The sequence below is a fragment of the Carettochelys insculpta genome, chromosome 3 (genome assembly GCF_033958435.1).
Source record: "Carettochelys insculpta isolate YL-2023 chromosome 3, ASM3395843v1, whole genome shotgun sequence".
Classification (NCBI taxonomy): domain Eukaryota; kingdom Metazoa; phylum Chordata; order Testudines; family Carettochelyidae; genus Carettochelys; species Carettochelys insculpta.
In genome coordinates this window covers 38926236-38946413 of record NC_134139.1, presented here as the reverse complement: position 1 = coordinate 38946413, position 20178 = coordinate 38926236, and the positions used below count along the sequence as shown (strand labels likewise).

The 20178-nt window shown below is 43.7% G+C and overlaps 1 protein-coding gene across 1 annotated transcript in view; it reads right to left on the bottom strand.

Annotated features, from left to right (window-relative positions):
* The window catches only part of EPAS1 (endothelial PAS domain protein 1), a 139367-nt gene that overhangs the window by 26730 nt on the left and 92459 nt on the right, over positions 1-20178 (bottom strand). The window contains exons 3-6 of the mRNA XM_074989642.1: positions 13929-14080; positions 12021-12105; positions 11070-11188; positions 10771-10973 (exon numbers count right to left, since the gene is read on the bottom strand). Of these exons, the coding sequence (XP_074845743.1) occupies positions 10771-10973; positions 11070-11188; positions 12021-12105; positions 13929-14080 (559 nt within the window). The remainder of the gene's footprint in view (positions 1-10770; positions 10974-11069; positions 11189-12020; positions 12106-13928; positions 14081-20178) is intronic.

Below are 20178 nucleotides of genomic sequence, written 5' to 3'. Positions count from 1 at the left end.
ATGTGTATAATCTCTTTTGATTGTGTTGCCAGAAGAGACTTTTTGAAAACAAAACCAGCATCCTAAATCACAATGAAATATTACAGGAGTAACATTTACTTAAGGCTGCAGAATTATTTCATGCATTTTTTGAGGGACGAACAGGAGTTGGTGCTGATCATTTTCTAAAATGTAAAAGCTATAAGCTGCAGCCTTTGCAGAGATGGAAAATTAAATTAGCCATTTCACATTATACACTAAATGCTAAGTGTAAATTCAGTGCTGCATCACAGTTGGCCGGTAACTCCAATTTATGTTACTGCTGCTATGTCCACACTAGCCACTGCCTTTCGAAAGGGAGATGCTTTGGCAGATGCTAATAAGGCACTACCATGAATATGAAGCGCCTGATTAGCATAATACCAGCTGTGGTGATTTTAAAGTGCTGCTTTCAAATCGTGTGCTGCCCATGTAGAGGGCGGCCTTTTGAAAGGACCCGCCAGTCTTTGAAAGCCCCTTCTTCCTACTGGTTTTTAGAAATAAGGGGCTTTCAAAGACTGGGGTGTCCTTTCGAAAGGCCCCCTTCTACATGGGTGGGGTGTGATTCGAAAGCAGCACTTTCGAATTGCTGTGGCTGGTATTATGCTAATGAGGTGCTACATACTCATGGCAGTGCCTCATTAGCATCTGCCAAAGTGTCTCATTAGCATCCCCCTTTTGAAAGGCGGGGACAAGTGTAGACATAGCCTGGGTGTTTTGTGAAAGAACAGGGCATGCAGAAAATAGGTTGAATGTGTGTGTGAAAATACTATTGAACAGCTACTTCAGTTTAGAGAAAACTTCAGTGGCTTCAACAGGAACCTCCTGATTGTAAAGAGTCTCTGATGAACATACAGAGAACAATAAATTGTATGATAGGAAAGCAATTTTTTCTGGAAGTGTGATGTAGGAAATGAGGGCGGGGGGTGTATGTGTGTGGAAAAGAGAAGCATAGAAAAAGATATATATGTATGCTCCATGCTCTTTACACAAGAACTAAGAAGTCTTTATTACTTTGGGTTTGAACATTAGGCAGAAGATAGTTTCTCATTCAAGCTACAAGATGACTAAATAGCACTGTTTATTTTAGTGCAACTTTCATCTTTCAGATGAAAAAGGAGAGGGAAGCAAGGACATGTCCTTGTCCAACACTTTTTTTGAGTCTTTCTTCTTGGCATTCTTGAACTGTGTGCTCAAGGACATAAAAGATGGGGTGTATCTCCACACAAAATTGGTATGATACTCTTCAGCCTGTCATAACTTCAGTCAAAGGACAAAGTCATAAACTGTGCTAATCGGGAAACTTGTATTCACTGATAATGCTGCCCTTTGAATCTCACAATGAAGCTACTGCAAAAAACTCCATGGACAGCCTTGCAAGTGTCTGTCAGACATTTGCTTTCACCATCCGCATTAAACAAACAAACAAAGAGAAACAGTTGCCTTAGCACAGGGGGTTCCACAATATTCTTCAATCATGTTAAGCGCAAACCTATAGAAGTAGTCTAAAAATTCAGCTACTTAGGTTTTACAGTGACCTCCAAGAACTAAATGTTTGCACTGGCCTGGCTGCCACTGCCTTTAGCAGACTAACTAAAAGAGCATAGAACTCAATGCTTAACATCAAACCAAAATGCTAGTACACCAAATGAACACTCTCCTTAGCACTCTCATGTGTGCACAATTTTTGCTCATCAGGATAAAAAGGTGAACAGTTTCCACCTACACACTTTATGCTGCCCACTTAACATCAAATGGCAAGATAAAGTCACCAATGTAGAAGTTCTTCAAAGGGAAAGTTTATGAAGTGCGACAGCTCTGCTCCAGCAAAGATATTTGTACTGGCTGGGCTATCTGAGCAGGTTGGAATATGGACCATTCTCAAGGGCACGCTATATGAGGAGCTATCAGAGGGAACAAGAAGAACAGGATGTCCAAGGTTCAGTACAAAGACATGTGCAATTGAGATATAAAGGAATCTGAAATTGATCCTGACCAATAGGAAATCCTGGCAAGTGTATACAACAAGTGGTGCCATCATTTCCATCAACCTATAAAGTCTATGACAGTATCTGGTTCCTACACCTTGAAGAGAAGAGAGCCCATGCAAAGTAAGTAGTTCCCAACCAAGATACAGTAAAATTCCTTTTATCTGGCATGTCCAGCACCGCACAGGTGCTGGATTACCAAATTTTCCAGACTACTGGACCTCACCATAATCCCCACATCCTAGTTCAAACCGCCCCGTCACGGATCACTACCCCCATGCCCAGCTGCGGCTCACCACCCCTGCACGTCCCCAGCTTCTTCTCTACCCCATGCTCCTGCAGCTTCTTCAAGTCCGCGCTTCTGAAGCTTCACTGCCCTCGCACTCCTGCAGCTTCACCATCCTCATGCTTTTCAGCTCCTTCACCACCCCCAGACTCCGGAAGCTTCTTCACCTCCACACTTCTCAGCTTCTCCACCCCCACGTTCCTGCAGCTTCTTCACCACTCTCACACTTCTCAGTTTCTCCTCCCCCACGTTCCTGCAGCTTCTTCACCACCCCCACACTCCTGCAGCTTCACCACCTCCGTGCACCCCGGCTCCATCCTCCTCATACTCTGGCTCAACTCCACACCCCGGCCCTCCTGCAGTCCTAACCCACCCCAGGCTTAACTCCCATGGCCCTCTCCCATGGCCCAAACCCACCACCCAAGCCCCCAACTTACATGGATTTTGAGGTATGCATATCTTGGGAGACTTCTGTGTGCCAGACCATCACATTTTGCCAGATTATCTCCATAAATGGGACTACTTCTGGACCATAAGAGGCTGGATTAAAGGAATTTTACTGTACTTACATTTGCAATAACTGCCAAAGACCATGGAAATCTCAGACAGCAAGGTATGAGACGCTGCAGGAGCATTAGAGGGTGGAATTAAAATTCAAAATGATCTAGACAAACTGGAAAGATGTTCTGAAGTAAATAGGATAAACTCATTAAAAAAAATACCAAGCACTAACCAGAGAAAGGAACAATTAGCAGCACACACACAAAATGGAAAATGACTGACTTGGAAGGAGTACTGTGGAAAGAGATCTGAGGGTCATAGTGGATCACAAACTAAATACAAGTTAAGAGTATAATATGGTTGAAAAAAAATAACAAAAACCACAACATCATTCTCAGTGGTATTAGCAGGAGTGTTGTAAGCAAGACATAGGAAGCAATTCTTCTGTTCTACTACACACTGATTAGGCTTCAACTGGAGTATCACATCCAGTTCTGGGAGCCACATTTCAGGAAAAACGTGGACAAAGTGTAGGAAGTCCAGAGCAGAACAGCAAAAATAATTGAACAGATAGAAAATATAACCTGTGAAGGAAGATTGAAAACGTTGGCTTTAAAGGAGGTCCAAGGGTGACAGTTTCAAATACATATAAAAGATTGCTGCCAGTAGGAGGGAGAGACAGGACAAAAAGCAGTGGGTTTAAATTTCAGTATGGGCAATTTTGGTTGGATGCACTTCCTGTCAGGTGGCTAAGCATTAGAATAAATTGTAAAGAGAGGTTGTGGAATCTCCATCACTGGAGATTTTTAAGTGCAGGTTAGACAAACAACAACAACAAACAACAAGTGCAGAAGACTTGATTAAAACATCTCCCAAAGTTCCTTCCAGACCTATGATTCCATGAAATCTCCCATTGACTTCAGTGGAGTTAAATTTCATCCTGTAATACAAGTGTGTGTTGAGCTAGCCTGCTGATGGAAATTTTTTGTTGCTTTATTCCTGGCTGGTTTTATTACAGAATCATAAAAGTTAATGATGGAAAAGACTTCTTACATGATTCATTTGGTCATCTATCTTGTGTCTCCTCTGAGGGGGTGAGGGTCTATGTTTAAGGTTTATTCCCACAGCAGTCAAAATACAAAACTTGAGTCATATTAAAAATAGCTTAAAAAAATACCAGACTGATGTGCTCTCTTATTAGTTTTACAATTGTATGACAAGACAAATTTTTTTTATTACAAAAAACAAAACAAACTACATGTGCCTTTCCTGTTTCACACTAAGCAGAGCATGAAATTAAAGTGTATTTGTTAAATATATTTTTAAAATTACAGTATAACAATTTCAGTCTCAGTTTAAGGGTTGGGTGTGGAAGCCACTTTCATTTGCTTACTTACATTCTCATCTAAAATAACTGTACTTCAAAATTCACCACACTATGGCTACGTCTACACTAGCCAAAAACTTCGAAATGGCCATGCAAATGGCCCATCTGCTCATAGGAATAAGGGGACTTCGAAGTAGGCGGGGTCCTTTCGAAAAGGAGCCCCGTCTGGACAAGCCGTGCGGCAGCGAGCCACATCAATTTTGAAGTGCCGCGGCTGCCCGCATGCTAATGAGGCGCTGAATATGCATTTCACTGCTTCATTAGTAAACTTCAAAATGGCCATTTGCATGGCAATTTCGAAGTTTTTGGCTAGTGTAGACATGGCCAATGAAAAACAGACTTTAAACCCATATTTAGTACTCTCTAGCATTTGCACACACACAATTACTTCTAATTTATACCGATATAAGTGAGAGCAGAATAAACCTTAGTATTTCTCGTCTTGACTATCAAACATGCTGGATTAATCTATCACATATTTCCCTCCCAAAAATTGTTCCTATCAACCCCTTGCCCCCAAAGATCATCTGCTTGAGTTTACAGTCATCATGAAGTTATAAATTCAAAGGCATGCCCCAAACCTGTTTTTAAAGATACTGCTAGGACACCTGCATTTCACCTGCTCCTCCAAATCATGCCTTGCAGGCCCAGGATTTTGGAGTAAATACCTTTGATAGGATATATTCCTGTCACATATGGTATTAAAAGTGTTACAGGCAAACAGCTTCTCTTTTTTTTTCTCCCTCATTCTAGAAGAATAAGGTTTCTAAAGATAATGTTAAAATTCAAATACTTTATTCACTCACATTTGGGAGTGAGTAATGAAAGGGAGTATGGTTTTGCCTTAATTTAGTGTGAAAAATATGGATACAAGATTGTATAGTGCCACTGCTACTAAACAAATTTAGTATGACACTAATCACAAATCCAGATAATTTTTTTTATGATTATACTGGGACCTTTCCACAAAGGAATGTGTACATCATGATATTTCCATGCATGCATCTTCCTAGTGGCTCCAGATCTGAGGAGGCTATTGAGCATCAATAAATCCACTCTAGTCGTATAATATATTATTCTCTGACTTGGCCTTTGCTGAACTAAAGGTACCCTTACTGAAGAACTTCCCCAATGCACAGGCATTATGCAGCTGAAGTAATTCCTTACTTGAATTACTTAAGTGTCAAGCTGATCAACACTTCTACATTATATCTAAAATAATCCTTCCTCTAAACTTCTCAGCTAAGTCACATAATCAGGCATTTAACTGACATAATGAAAATTCTGGTTTTTATTTTCACATTTTTAGGTCAAATGTTTATTTTTGAATCCATCCCTTCAGTGATGCTATTACCAAGGTGCACCCCCACACATTTCCATAGACATGCATCCACACACCTAAAGACACGTATGTCTTTCCAATGGCAATTTACAAACTAGCATATTGTAACTTTTATTGTGAGAAAGAAAAGGGCAGACTTATTCTATTCCAATCTACAGTACATAGAGGTTTCTACCACACCTATCACTGTTGTCAAGAGTAAAACACAAAAGGACCAGGATGGTATATTAAAAGAGTCTATGCACTATTCTTGCAAGTCATGGAGAATAAAGTACTTAATGCAGTGGTTCCCAACATTTTCAGTAACATGGCAGAATTCAATGAGAGCAACTTTTTTCAGCTGAATTGATTGCTAATAAATATCACATTTACTATGGTTATGGTCTTACCAGAGAGGTTTGCGACATAATAGTGCACAATGCTATTTTTGAGCCGGTACTTGCAGGTACTGAGTACTGACACCTCAGCAGCCTCAGTCACAGGATTGGCTGGGGAGGGTAGGCAGGAAGCCAGCTGACTACCATCCGTATTTTTTTTTTTAAAAACAAAAGGCACTGGTAGCACATACAACAAGCTAAGTAAGGATCAAATGCATTAAATGTTTCAAATGCACCACAGAATACATCGTCTTCATCAGTGAGCACGGACGCATTTTCAAAATCCGCTCAGTTCAACTGTTTCTAACTATTCATAGCCCTAAATCTGTTCCACACACAGCATTTGGTTCAGATGTCTGAATTTCGCTTTTTTCCATTATGAATTTCATATTTGTAATAGTATTTTTAAAGTATAATTTTTATTAAACTAATAAATAATTGAAATTCGAAGGATCAGAGCATAGTGTGAAGTAAATACCAACTTACTGGGTTAGGTGGGAACCTGTCCTGCAGGTGTGCAAAAAGGTGGGCAAGTGAACATGTACCATGCAAAGGACGTTGAGTAATCGAGTAACCACTGAAAATTTCAATGGTTACTCATTTTCTCAAGGGCAGGAGGGGGAAGAAGAGGTGGCTCCAGAGAACAGACTCCTCTCCTTGCCAAAAGGCTCCTTCCCTCCCACCCCTCTTGCCACAGCAGGGAAGGGGGCAGACTGCCTGCCAACCCATTCAGGCCAGGAAACCACTCCTGTCAGGGATGGCAAGAGTCAGTCGGTGACGATACTGTTTTCTGCTTGTTTAAGCAGAGTAGACTCCTGTTGCAATCTTCAGAGTATATTTCTAATAATGATATGTTTGTTACTGAGTTTGAAGGAGGCAATGATCTCAGTCACAAGTTGCCTTTATCCAGTGATATGGTGCATTTCTAATCTTCCTTACATTCAAAGCCGCCAAACTTACTAACTTCGATGGTTGCTTCACAACATAAAGTAATAAAGCTTTTACACGCACCCATTTAAAGGTCTTCAAAGCACCAAAGAAATTAACTAAATCCCTTAACATTAAGTATGTGTAAAGTCCCAATGACAACCATGCTGACTTCAATGACATTGCTACTGCGTTTCATGCGTATGTGTAAGTGATTGCAAGATGGGGGCCAACACAGTCAACTAGAATATAATACCATGGATACCGCCCTGAAATGTACAGAACAACCTGGTATCAGAATTTGTAAAGGGCAGAAATATTGACCCAAAAGTTGCAAGTTTGAGATGAGACTTTTGGTCCTTAGTCATTGTGAATCACCAGGAAAATGATTCTTGCCAAATTAAAAGGTGGGGGCCAATAAGCAACAAAGATGAATTGTCTTTCCCCTGGCAAAAGAAACACTTTTCTGTTTTACAGCTATAGCAAACCTTTTACAGAATCCTTACGAATTCTCCATTGGAGAATACCTCCTGGATTAGCCATCTGGTAACACACTGACCAAACTAACTCAAACACCAGTATTTAATTTGTATCTACTCACTGGGGGAAGCACAGGAGTAAGGGCTATGGGAACAAACACATATATTAATTCACTGTTTAAAACAACAGCAGTGGATTCATGTTACCATTAAAGCTCTTAGAATTAAAAAACTAATGCCATTGTTCTGAACTGTCTCATCTTCTCTCAGTGAGCTTGGAATAGTCTACTTGCTAAGGGATAATATATGTAATTTAAATGTGATCTCATTTTAACCCCTATCATCAATCATCCTGGTACAAGTCCAGGGAGGAGATTTTGATCCTAATTCAGAGGTGAGCATAAACGAACCAAGTAGGATTGCCAGGCATGCAGTTTTGGACTCGAACACCCAGCTGAAAAGGGAATTTGGCAGCTCTGGTAAGCACCACTGACTAGCTCTGAGGAGTCCAGTTGGTACTGCAGTGGAGTGCTACTTCCCTGCTCTGGTTGTGCGTGGCTCCCAGAAACAGCCCACATGTCACTGTGGTCTGTAGGCAGAGGGGCAGCCAGGCAGGTGCAGTGCATTTCGCTTGCCCTGAACACTGGCTCTGCAGATCCCAATGGCCAGGAATCACAGCCAATGGAAGCTGAGGGGTTGGCATCTGTGGACAGGGCAGCACACAGAGCTAACTGGATGTACCTCTGCCTAGGAGCCATAGGGACATGCCAGCCACTTCCAGGAGTTGCCTGATGTAAGCACTGCTTTGAACCTGCATTACAAACGCTCACCTGTGCCCCAACCTCCTGCCTCAGCTTGGAGCCCATTCTTGCACTCTTAACCCCTCATTTCTGGCCACGTTCTGGAATCCACACCCACAGAAAGAGCCCTCATCCCCTTCCACACCCAGCCCCAGACTGGAGTCCTCTCCCACACTCTCAGCCAGTCACCTCTGGCCCCACCCCCAAGCATGCATCTCCAACTCCAACTGCCTCAGCCTTGCGAAAATAAGCAAGTGAGAAAGTGTGGGGGAAAGCAAGCGGCAGATCTGCAGGGGTGGGTAGGGGCAGGGCACCAGTGAAGGAGTAGGACAGGGGTGGGGCCTTGGCACAGGGGCAGGAGGCAGGTCCAGGATGTTGGCAACCTTAGAGCAAAGAGGGCACTTACATTGGTGTACATTACACCTTTCCTGGTAATGCATATTATGTAGATTCACTTTAGACTCACCTCCATCATCTCACACAGATTTAATAACATGGATAGTATGATCTTTCCCTTGGGCAGCATGTCCTAATTTGATCCTGTGTGCTTAAGACTGGTCAACTGTGATGACAAATGTCCAAGGCTGTGTGGTGATTGCAGCTGCCATGAGTAGGAAAGAATGGGAACAGCCACAGCTCTACAGCATTGTCCCCCAACTCTACGAGACTTTATGGACAATCCTCTCCTAGGCTGCGTCTACACTACGAGCTAAAAGCGATTTTAAGTCAGTTAACCTGATTTTTCCAAGTGCCTGTCCTCATTGTAAATTCCATTAGCTCGACTTGTGGACCACTAATATTGACATGATATTGAAATCCTAAAATCGTAGTAACCTGACGGGGGTAGCGTTCAGTTCAAATTTAAAATTCCAAATAAAGCGTAGTGAGGAGGTGTCATGTCTTCAAATCAAATTCATTAGCCTCCACAGATGTCCAGTATGTGCCCCACAATGCACTCCAGTTCTCCGCTCTGGCCTCTTACATCTCTACTGCTCTCAAGTGTGGAGGAATTAGGCAATAGGAAAACCCTTACAATTTGGCACCTGCAAGCCCACAGTTGTAGGGGCACGAGAGGCTGAAAAATCTTCTCTTTTTCTTTGCTTGTAGCACAGCTGTGGGGTCTGTGGTTCTGTGTATACCCCTGCTAGCTGCCTTTTTTTTGTTGTGCTGCGTGGCGCCAGCTGCTGGCTTCCATGTACCATGTGTCAGCTAGGCTGTGGGTGGGGGTCAAGCTTGTCTGATAGTATGAGAAACTTCTTTTCAGCTGTTTACATATTGTCCTGACCCCCACATCCCCACCTTTCCCTCCCCCCCCACCCCCGGAGGCACCACACAGTCTGGAACATTCCCGCACCTAGCCGTATCATGTGGCTTGACCCCGAAACAATGAAAGAACATGCTGTGCAAGGTGCCATGCAGCTTGTACGCAGTGAGGATCATGATTTTCGGGGCTGGCTGTAGCCAGGGCTCTTTTAACTGTTCGGGGGATGTCTCCCTCAGTGGTCACAATTTTCAGAGCCTACTTGTAGCTGGGGGTCTTTTAGCCGCCTGCGGGACATCTCCCTTGGTGGTCACAATTTTGGGGAGCGGGCTGTAGCCAGGGGTCTTTTAGCCTTCCCAAGCCATACACATTTCAATTAAGGCAATGTATTAGCTATACAATTACCACAGTTGTTGAAGTCAGGCTTGTAGCGGGAAACACTCTTGTTCTTGAGGTCTTCTTTTCCAGGTCCAAACCTGGCTGTAGTCTGGGGTCTTTTAGCCTGATGAATCATTTGAGTTTCCGTGTAGGGACCGTGTCTACTTAAGCATAAGGGTCTTCTTTTGCAGGGGGCCTAAATCCAAATTCAAGTTCCTGAAAGGGCCTCCGTGGGCAGTCACGATTTTTGTGGCTGTCAAAAGTGTAACGTCTTTTATCTGCCCTGGGCCATTATTGATGATTCACTTGAGTTTCAGCGTAGCACCTGTGTCTACTTAGCGTCCTCTTTCCCTGGAGGCGTAAACCAATATCCAATCCCAAAATAAAGCCTAGGCACATTGTTTCAGTGCAGAACCCACGTCTACTTAAACATACTTAACATGGCAGGGGAAAGAAGGGAATAAAATGTGGGAAAATGGCATAATATACCCACATCTACTTGTGTGGCCAGAATGCAATGGGGTGTAGGGGACTATGGGATAGGTTCCCACAATACATTGCTGCAGCACTTGATTTAAGCTACTTGTGTGTGGCAGCAGTAAGTCAATTTTGTGGGGAGCATGTGGAAAGGTGAAGATGCTCAAAACTGAATGCATAAAATCCGGCGTTAAGAAATCGATTTTAATAAAATCGATTTTACCTCATAGTGTAGATGCAGCCTTAGTGTTTAGGGTGGATGGAAAAGTATGGTAGAGGAAACTAGCCAGCCCCTGAAAGAATCATCCCAGCTTATCCTGTGGATTCCAAATTAGATATCCAAATGGAGACTGACATGGCTCAGAACTGTTCCTTTCCAGGACTGCAGGAACAGCCAACAGAAGAATTTCACCCTTGTTAGTGTGAAACAATTTAACCTGTTCAAATACAAAGAACACTGTGTCGGAAGAGTCTGGTTTCCTATTTATTGGTTGCTTTGTTAGTAAATCAGAAACCTCATAGGTAAGAAACAGTCAATAGACTCTATACCTGTCATCGCAGTAGGTAAATTTCATGTCCATGCTATGGCGGCTCAAGAAAGTCTTGCTGTCCAGTGGAATATCCATGTTTGAAGGGTGCTGAATGGGTTCGCACATTATTATAAGGCAGGTGAGGAGAGGCTCCTTATACCCACACAGGCTGTGAGATGGGCAAGTGTTATACACCTTAACTTGTCCAGTGCAATGCAAGACCTGAAACAAATAATGATTTCATAAAAGGGAATTCATTTAAAGGGTACTTTCATCTGATTTTCATCAATAAAGCATACGATGGCTAAAATGAGATACCTTCCATGTGGCAGATTTTAGGTTTACAGTTCTGCCTCTGTTGGTAACAGTGCACTTCATTCTCATGAAGAAGTCACGCTCTGTGGACATCTCTTTGTTTTTCTTTCCAAAACCTGGACCTAAGAGGAGAAAACAAGGCATTTATGGCTAATAGTTTTCTTCCCCAGAAAGAAGAGGATGTTTGCATTGCTTTTTAAAATACTGCCTTTTGTTTTTAAGCATAAAGGGTTTGCAAATAACAGATTGTCTGGTTCTCACATTTACCTTCCCCATCAAGACCTGTGCCTGCAGCACTCTTGGTTTAAGTAACATTGACAAGTGTGACACATAAATCCCCTTTAAAAATGCTAGACCTTTCCACCACTTTAGTCCCATTTTAACCCCATACAAAGTCCCCAATCATGCAAACTGCTTCTTGTGGGCAGCCTCCCGAGCCCATGCAGAGCTTCACACAATCAAGCAGGGCTCTGCACGAGTGCAATGATCCACCATGCAGAGTAGTTTGCACAGTTTTTGGGTGTAATGATTTAAATGGTACAAGAGCCTGTTTCATTTTAACCTGTATTTCACCTTGTGATACATAGATCTTTGGGAACTATTGAATGTAGAGATGTTGCCCTTGTTTTAGGTTGGAAATAAGAAAGCACCAGAACACACAGGTTTTTTTGTGCTAAACAAAGCAAGCAGTCCCATAGCACCTTAAAGACTAACAATTTTAGATATTAGCTTTTGTGAGTAAGACCCACTTCTTCAGCTTATGGACTGTTTTTTTAATCGGAAAGCTTTAAAAATGGCTAAAACATTGTTGATGACAAATACTACTCCAGGCAGTAGCACTCCCATTTGTCCATGTGGCCACTACTTATCTTCTGGTATTTGTTAGTTGCTTTACTGGGGGGATTTATAAGGCAAAGAAGAAAACTCCATCAAAGATTTTAACTTGTTTCTTACCAGCTTTCAAACTCAGATTCTCTCGAATTTCCTCATGGTCACATGGGTGAGTGAAGTCAAATATGCTGTGTCCAGTTAATTCCACCTGTTCAGAAAACAACACATATTTCACCAAGTGTGAGAATAAATAAAATTTAGTAACGGAGAAAATTATTTTAGAACACTGATTCATTCAATCTGATCTGAGAAAAGGCAAAAGCAATACAACATGCTCGAGGTTTTTGATGATAATTTCAGCTCCCCACATTCTTTTATCTTCTTCTCGAAGGTATGATTTCCCTAGGGAATTCTTGAGGATATTTTGGGTAACAACAAAATAATTATTAAGCTTAGAACTATAAGACAGATGCCCTTAACAAGTTAGACAGTCAGTGGAACTCAGGGTAAGTCTACTCAGCAGTCTTATTTCAACGTACATTATTCTGGAAGAACTTATTTTGAAACAACACCACTACACACAAAATCCATTTCGAAATAGTGCTAAGATAGTTATTTCCAAATAAATTTGTTGTGTAGACCTACCCTAAGACCTACCCTAAGTGGGATACACCAGCTGAATATCCCACTTTTAGTAAAAACAGAAACAGCCTATTGGAGACAAAAGGTGCCAAATTCAACCCTAATGGGTACAACTGTCACGGTGTGCATTATAATGTTAGACCACTCTCCTTCTTCAGCCTTATTTAGATTCTATATCTTGTAGTTCCATTGTGCATTCTGATTTAACCTTACACTAATTGGTAGGTAACCCACTTCATCAGCGTGAGGGGCCTGATCCAAAGTCAATGGAAAAAATGTCATTGACTTCAATAGCTTTTACATCCAACTGACGTAATCAGAGTGTATATAGGAGAAGGGCAAGGGGACCCAGAGAACATGGCCCTCACCTCTCCCACACATGCTGCAGCCACAGCTACAATCTCTGCCCTGGAATGGCAGCTGCTACTCCTGAATGTTACGTGCAAAGTACATATGGACCATTGGAATTGACCCTGTGATCTTAGCTTTGTTCCTAGGGCCATTCCCACCCCACTATCTTGGGGTATATGTGGGGCTGAGCAACCCATACACAGTCACTTAACACTCTAGCACCTATGCCAATCAATGACCCCCAATAACACAAGTAAATCTTAGCATGACATTGCCAGTGTCTCAGGCAGTGGTGCACTTTGGTTCATCCTCTTGTCTCCCTTTGTCACATTATAGTTTAGTATCTAGCAGGGTACATACAATATTTTGGTCTAACTTCAGCTGCCAGGTTTTGTTGGGGGTGCCACTGGTGGCCTGCAATGTACAGGAAATCAGATTAGATGAACTGGGGGGTCCTTTCTGGCTTTAAACTCTGCAGCTCTCTTACATTAAGACCCCTCCTAACCTGCAACAGCTCAATGTTCCCTTTAATTTTTTTCTATTCATGTGTGGAATAAACTTTGTTATGTACATCAAAGCATGTGCAGATATGAACCACCGGTAGGAACACAGGCTGTTGGCAGTGGGAACTCTGCTAATCAGCCAGGAGGCATTTGAATTGTTCCTGGGTGACCACTCAAGCGCACAGGAAACACGGACACAAACCACTTCCCCATTAACACAGTTTGGGAACACAGACCAGTCTCTGAATCTGGGGCCTAGTGTTTCAGAGCCAAACATCCTTCACTGAGAATATCCTGTGGCCAAGCACCACAGTTATAAAATAAGGGACAGTCAGCTCAAGGTGCTGATTGAGAGTGCTGCAGCGTCACACAGGGGCTACATTTCCTCACTGTGTCTTTCATACTATGAGATCACAGCTTTATTGAGTGGAATATGAGTGAGGCAGAAGGACAGCGGAGACAGTGAAACCATGTCAAGGTTTCTAGGAATTATGTTACAAACAAAGCTCTTTGAGAGCAGTAAGGAAAATCTTACCTGGGTGAGGCCCATGTATTTGTTGATGTTCTCTGACAAAAAGATCATGTCTCCATCCTGTGTCACCACAGCAATAAATCCCTCCAAAGCTTTCAGGTACAAGTTGTCTATCTGCTGGTCTGCCTCTAAGTCACTCTCATTGTCAGCACACACTGAAACAAAAAGATAGTGACCAAAAAAAGAAAATCAGTTTTCAGAGCTGTTGTTTTTCTGGATTACTATCAAATTTCACCAAATAGCAAAATACTTTTCTGAAGCCAGAGCGCTGGTTATAGAAAACTCCTCTATGCATAATCTCTTGAGGACAACAGGATGGGCCATCTGCACTCGGTCTGAAGAGGACATGCTCATCATTAAGAAGAGAAAAGACATCTTTTACAAAAGTGAAGAAACTCTGACCTTTCAGCAACTGTAGTTTTTCGAGATGTTTTGCCCACACAGGCTATGGCTAGACTGCAGGCTTCTGTCAACAAAACTTCTGAAGTTTCGTTGACAGATGCTTTGTTGACAGAGTGCACATCCAGACTTCCAGTCAGTAGTGTTCTGTTGACATTCAGGTGTACCTCGCTCCATGAGGAAAAAGGGATATCTTGACAGAGGCAGGGTTTCCAGCATACGGCCCCATGTGGATGGGCCAAATGTTGGAAAAGCTTCTACCAAAACAACTGCCAGCAAGAAATATGCAAATATGTTGCACAATTTGCATATTTTTTGCCAACAGTTCTCAGCGGTCTAGATGTAGACCCAGTGTGTTCATGTTCAGATTCTTTTAGCTAGCATTGTCCTTTGTGGGCCACACCTGTAATACGAATGTTGTTGTGCCTCCAGCTGAGGACATAAAAATTGACATAATCTCAGCTGCTCCATAATTCGTTCAACACAGAAGCCAAGAGCTGCCAGAATTTGTGGTAGCCGGAATATGTTACAATAAATATGGGCAACATATCTCAAAGAGCCACAATTTCCATAAATAGTCTGAGGGGTAGCTGTGTTACTCTGTAGCTTCACAAAACAAAAACAAAACAAAACAAGCAGTACTGTAGCACTTTAAAGATTAACAATGTCATTTACTAGGTAATGATTTTTTTTTGTACAATTACTGTAAGGTAAGTAACCAACCACTTCCTCCTTCTCTTCTCCTTCTTCATATTCCACTCTTGAGACTCACAAACTAGATCATAAGAAATGGGCACTAGGAGCCTACCTAAATAATGAACAAAGGGTGGTCTTAGCACTATTAGCACCAGATTTGGACACTTCCAGATTTTGACACTTTATCCAGTAAAGCTGGGTAAGTAAGTCAGCACACTGGACCCGATATAGCTGCTTCACAGCTCTCTAGTACTGGAATATTTCTCAAAGCAGCAACACAAGGGCTGCTTGCACTCTTGTAGAATGAGCTCTTGCTTTCATTTGTGGGTCTGTATTTCCTAACTCATAGCACAGTCTAATACAAACAGAAATCCAGTTAGAAAATGTCTATTGAAATGGCCTGACTTTTCCCTCTCTACCCATATGGTAACAATAATCTGAGGCATACCCTAAATGTCATAGTTCTGTGTTCATAGAAAGAGAGTACCTAAAGAATATCTAAGACATGAGGCTTAGCTTTACTTTTATTTGGATGTGGTTTGGGGGAAAGGATATGATAAAACTTTGTGTAGAGAGAAGTCAGAGACTACCTTGGCAAAAAAACTTTTGGTGAGGTCTCAAGGACACCTGGCTTCTACAAAAAGTGTAGCTGGGGGCCCTTGCACCAGTGTTTGCAACTCTCCTAGCCTTATGCAGGCTTGTACTGCTCCCAGGCAGGTTGTTTTCATGAAATTGTGCCCATGGAGCTAATGGTGTGAAAAGTGAGCCCATTAACTCTGTCAGTACGGTATTTAGATCCCAAGACACCATCCTGCCCTTGAGCTTTTGAACAAAGGTGCTCAACTGACTCAGATCCACAGACAGGCACCAACCCTCTTTCTTTTTGAGAATCAGAGAACAATGAGAATAAAACCCCTACACCCTCTGCTCCTGAGGTACTTCTTCATTGCTTTGGGATTTAGAAATGACTGCACATCCTTATTTAGCCCGCTGTCCTGACAAGGGGCCTGCAAAAGGATGCGGAAGCTTAAAGGGGATTTTCTCTGAGAGTGGTCTGGACTGGATGGACTAGTTCACTTCTATGATTTTCAGGGTTCAATGCTCCACAGTGACGATGATCCAGATTATGGGAAAATGAAATAAAGGACTCCTAAGAGGAGGGGATATAAACAGGAAAATCCAGGAGAATATATACACTGCTCCTGGCCCAGGACTTGGAACTGCTGCCTTCATGAGGAGGATGCTAATGACTTCTTTTTGTGGAATTTTGGCACTTTCCAGGAGTTTCAAGTTGTCTTTGTTGTGTGTCTGTCCTGTGACAAAGGCCTAAAGAGCTTCCACTTTGGTGAAAATATAGCTTCCTAATCATCTTAGTGTGGTGAATCCTTCAGAGTGTAGTGCTTCATTGTTTTCACAGTGAAAGTTTCACATCCCTCAAATTTCAACCTCTGTAGGGACTAGACTCAAGAGGATCTTCTTCCAGCACCTGAGGATCAAGGTTGCTTGGAGGGTTGTGCGCATCATCAGTTGACTTTTGGCTATGAAGAACTTAAATTCCTCTCTCTCACCTTGGGGAACATGTGACACTGGCAGACCAAGTGCCAGCTCATGCCAGAACCCTAAGCCAATTCACCTGTGTATTACTACATATTGACAGTGACTATTAAATGTATAAATATGTACTTGGTGTTTAAATTTCCTGAAAAACGTGGGCTATTACTTGCATTGTTTTCACTTATTTGTTTTCCACCTTATTTGTATCCTACTAGAATATAGCAGCAAACATTTACATTTTTATACTCCTGTAACTAAATAATCCTTCAAGCAAGTAAACAAAGCCTGTGGAATATAAATGAGAAACTTTAAACAGAAAAGTGTAAGTGGTCATTGGGTGTGATGATCCAAGGTCAAAGACTCCAAATAGAGAAGTTATTCACCATAGTAACGATGGTTCTTCGAGATGTGTCCCCGTGGGTGCTCCACGATAGGTGTCAGGCTCGCTCCGGTGCCGCAGGTCGGATCTTTTCAGCAGTTTCTGCCGGACCGTGCATGCGCCGGCGCACGCCACTCCCTTGCGCGCTCCCGGCCACGTGCGCGATCCGGTCCCCACCAGTTCCTTGACCAACCGCCTCAGATGCTCCTGAAAAATACTAAACAGAGATCCGAAGCAGGGAGGATGGGCGGGTGGTGGAGCACCCACGGGGACACATCTCGAAGAAACATCGTTACTACGGTGAGTAACTTCTCTTTCTTCCTCGAGTGTCCCCGTGGGCGCTCCACGATAGGTGACTACCCAGCAGTAACCCAAGATAGGAGGTGGGTGATCGGTTTACGTGCAGCTTGTTCCCGAGAGGACCGCTGGTCGAGAGACGGGTATCCTCTTGGAATACCCTGTGAAGAGCATAATGCTTGGCGAAGGTGTCATAGGATGACCAGGTCGCCGCTCTGCAAATGTCTTTTAGCGCAATGCCCTTGAAAAAGACTGTTGATGCCGCCACTGCCCTAGTGGAGTGAGCCCTAGGCGGGGCCAGTAAAGAAGTCTAAGTTCGTAGCACATTTTTATGCAGGATACGATGTGCTTCGAGATTCTCTGCGAAGAGACACCTTCTCCTTTTGATTTGGGAGCGAGAGAGACTAGGAGTCTATCCACTTTCTGGAAGGACTTAGTCCTGTCTATATAGAAAGCCAGCGCCCTCCTCACGTCCAGGAGGTGTAGGCGCGCCTCTTTGTTGGAGTTATGAGGCTTTGGATAAACGAGGGTAAAACTATAGGTTCGTTAATATGAAACTCTAAAGAAACTTTGGGAACAAAGGCTGGATGCAGCCGTAAGGTTACCACCTCCTTGGAAATTACTGTGCAGGGTGGCGTTGCCATAACTGCCGCAAGCTCGTTCACCCTGCAAGCTGACGTGATTGCAAGAAGGAAGGTCGTCTTTATCGTAAGGAGACGGAGGGAAACCGTGGCTAAGGGTTCAAACGGTGGTCCCGTTAGCGCATTAAGCACCAGGTCCAAGCTCCACGAAGGTGGAAGCGGTTTCCGAGGGGGGTATAGGTTTACCAGCCCTTTGAGGAACCTGGTAACCATGGGATGGGCAAACACCGTGTGCCCTTCCTCTTCATGTCTGGAAGCCGAGATAGCGGCAAAGTGGACCTTCAACGAGGATAGGGAAACTCCGCCTCTCTTGGGGTCCAGTAAATACTCTAGTATTACAGGTATAGGTGCAGCAAGGGGGGCTAATTGCTTGGTAGAACACCATGCAGTGAATCGAGTCCATTTTTGTTTATAGGGCTTCCTGGTGGAAGTCCTCCTGCTACTTTCTAGGACTTGTTGCACTCCCTCCGTACACGTGCTCTCTCGGGAGCTGAGCCATGGATTAACCATGCTTGCAGTCGCAGGCCTCGGGGGTGTGAATGCACTATGGACCCCTGGGCTTGCGTGAGCAGATCCGGCGCCACCGGGAGGGGCATCGGTGGACGGTCCGACATGCGCAGGAGTAAGGGGAACCATTGCTGTCGATCCCACTTGGGACTACTAGGATCATTCGGGATCTCTCCTGGCTTTCTGCAAGACTTTGTGGATAAGCACTGTGGGAGTAAAGGCGTAGAGCAGGGGGCCCCTCCACGAGATCACGAATGCGTCTCTCAGGGACCCCCGTCCCAGTCCTGCCCTGGAGCAGTATTGTGGGCACTTCTTGTTGTGTTGAGTGGCAAACAGGTCTATCTGGGGAAATCCCCCTGCATGAAAAATCGGTCGTAGCAGATCGGAACAGATCTGCCACTCGTGTGAGTGCGAAGCGCCTGCTCAGCTGGTCTGCCTTCGCATTGTGAGTGCCTGGTAAATACGAGGCTTTCAAGGTTATATTGTTGGCGATGCACCAGTTCCACAATTGGACTGCTTCCGCACATAAGGCACGGGACCGAGCTCCTCCTTGCCGATTTATATAAAACATGGTGGAGGTATTGTCTGTACTGATCCCGACTACTTGCCTTGTATATGGTCTCGAAAGTGTTTGCAGGTGTTGAAAACTGTTCTGAGCTCCAGTATATTTATGTGCAGTGACTGTTCCGTGGAGGACCACAGTCTTTGTGTCACCTTTTCGCCCATGTGTGCTCCCCACCCTATGTGGGAGGCGTCGGTAGTGACAAAAAACAGATATTTGTGGTTGGTGAAAGGGCACCCCTGTTAGCATGTTCTTGGGGTTCACCCACCATTGCAGGGATCTGCGCACCTCTGTCGTGGGCGACACCACCCTGTGGACGGTGTGTGCTGCTGGTTTGTAGACGCTCGCCAGCCAGTGCTGCATGCTGCGCATATGCAATCTGGCATTCTGTACCACAAATGTTGCTGCTGCCATGTGGCCCAGCAGCTGTAAGCACGTCACAACCGCCACCGTAGGGCTGAAGGTGATGACTTGCACGAGGGAACCAATGGCGCGAAAGCGGGCATCTGGTAGATAAACCCTTGCTGTGATGGAATTTATACGTGCCCCTATGAACTCTATGTCCTGTGCGGGGTCTATCTTTGATTTGCCAGATTGATGACCAGGCCCAGCAAAGAACATAAGAACATAAGAACATAAGAATGGCCATACTGGGTCAGACCAAAGGTCCATCGAGCCCAGCATCCCATCTGCCGACGGTGGCCAATGCCAGGTGCCCCAGAGAAGGAGAACAGAAGACAATGATCAAGTGATTTATCTCCTGCCATCCATCTCCTGCCCCTGTTATGAAGGCTAGGGCACCATACTTTATCCCTGGCTAATAGCCATTTATGGACCTAACCTGCAAAAATTTATCAAGCTCTTTTTTAAACCCTAATAGAGTCCTGGCCTTCACAGCCTCCTCCGGCAAGGAGTTCCACAGGTTGACTGTGCGCTGTGTGAAGAAAAATTTCCTTTTATTAGTTTTGAACCTACTACCCATCAATTTCATTTGGTGTCCCCTAGTTCTTGTATTATGGGAAAAGGTAAATAATTTTTCTATATTCACTTTCTCCACACCATTCATGATTTTATATACCTCTATCATATCGCCCCTCAATCGCCTTTTTTCCAAACTGAAAAGTCCCAGTCTCTCTAGCCTCTCCCCATATGGGACCCTTTCCAAGCCCCTAATCATCTTAGTCGCCCTTTTCTGAACCTTTTCTAATGCCAATATAT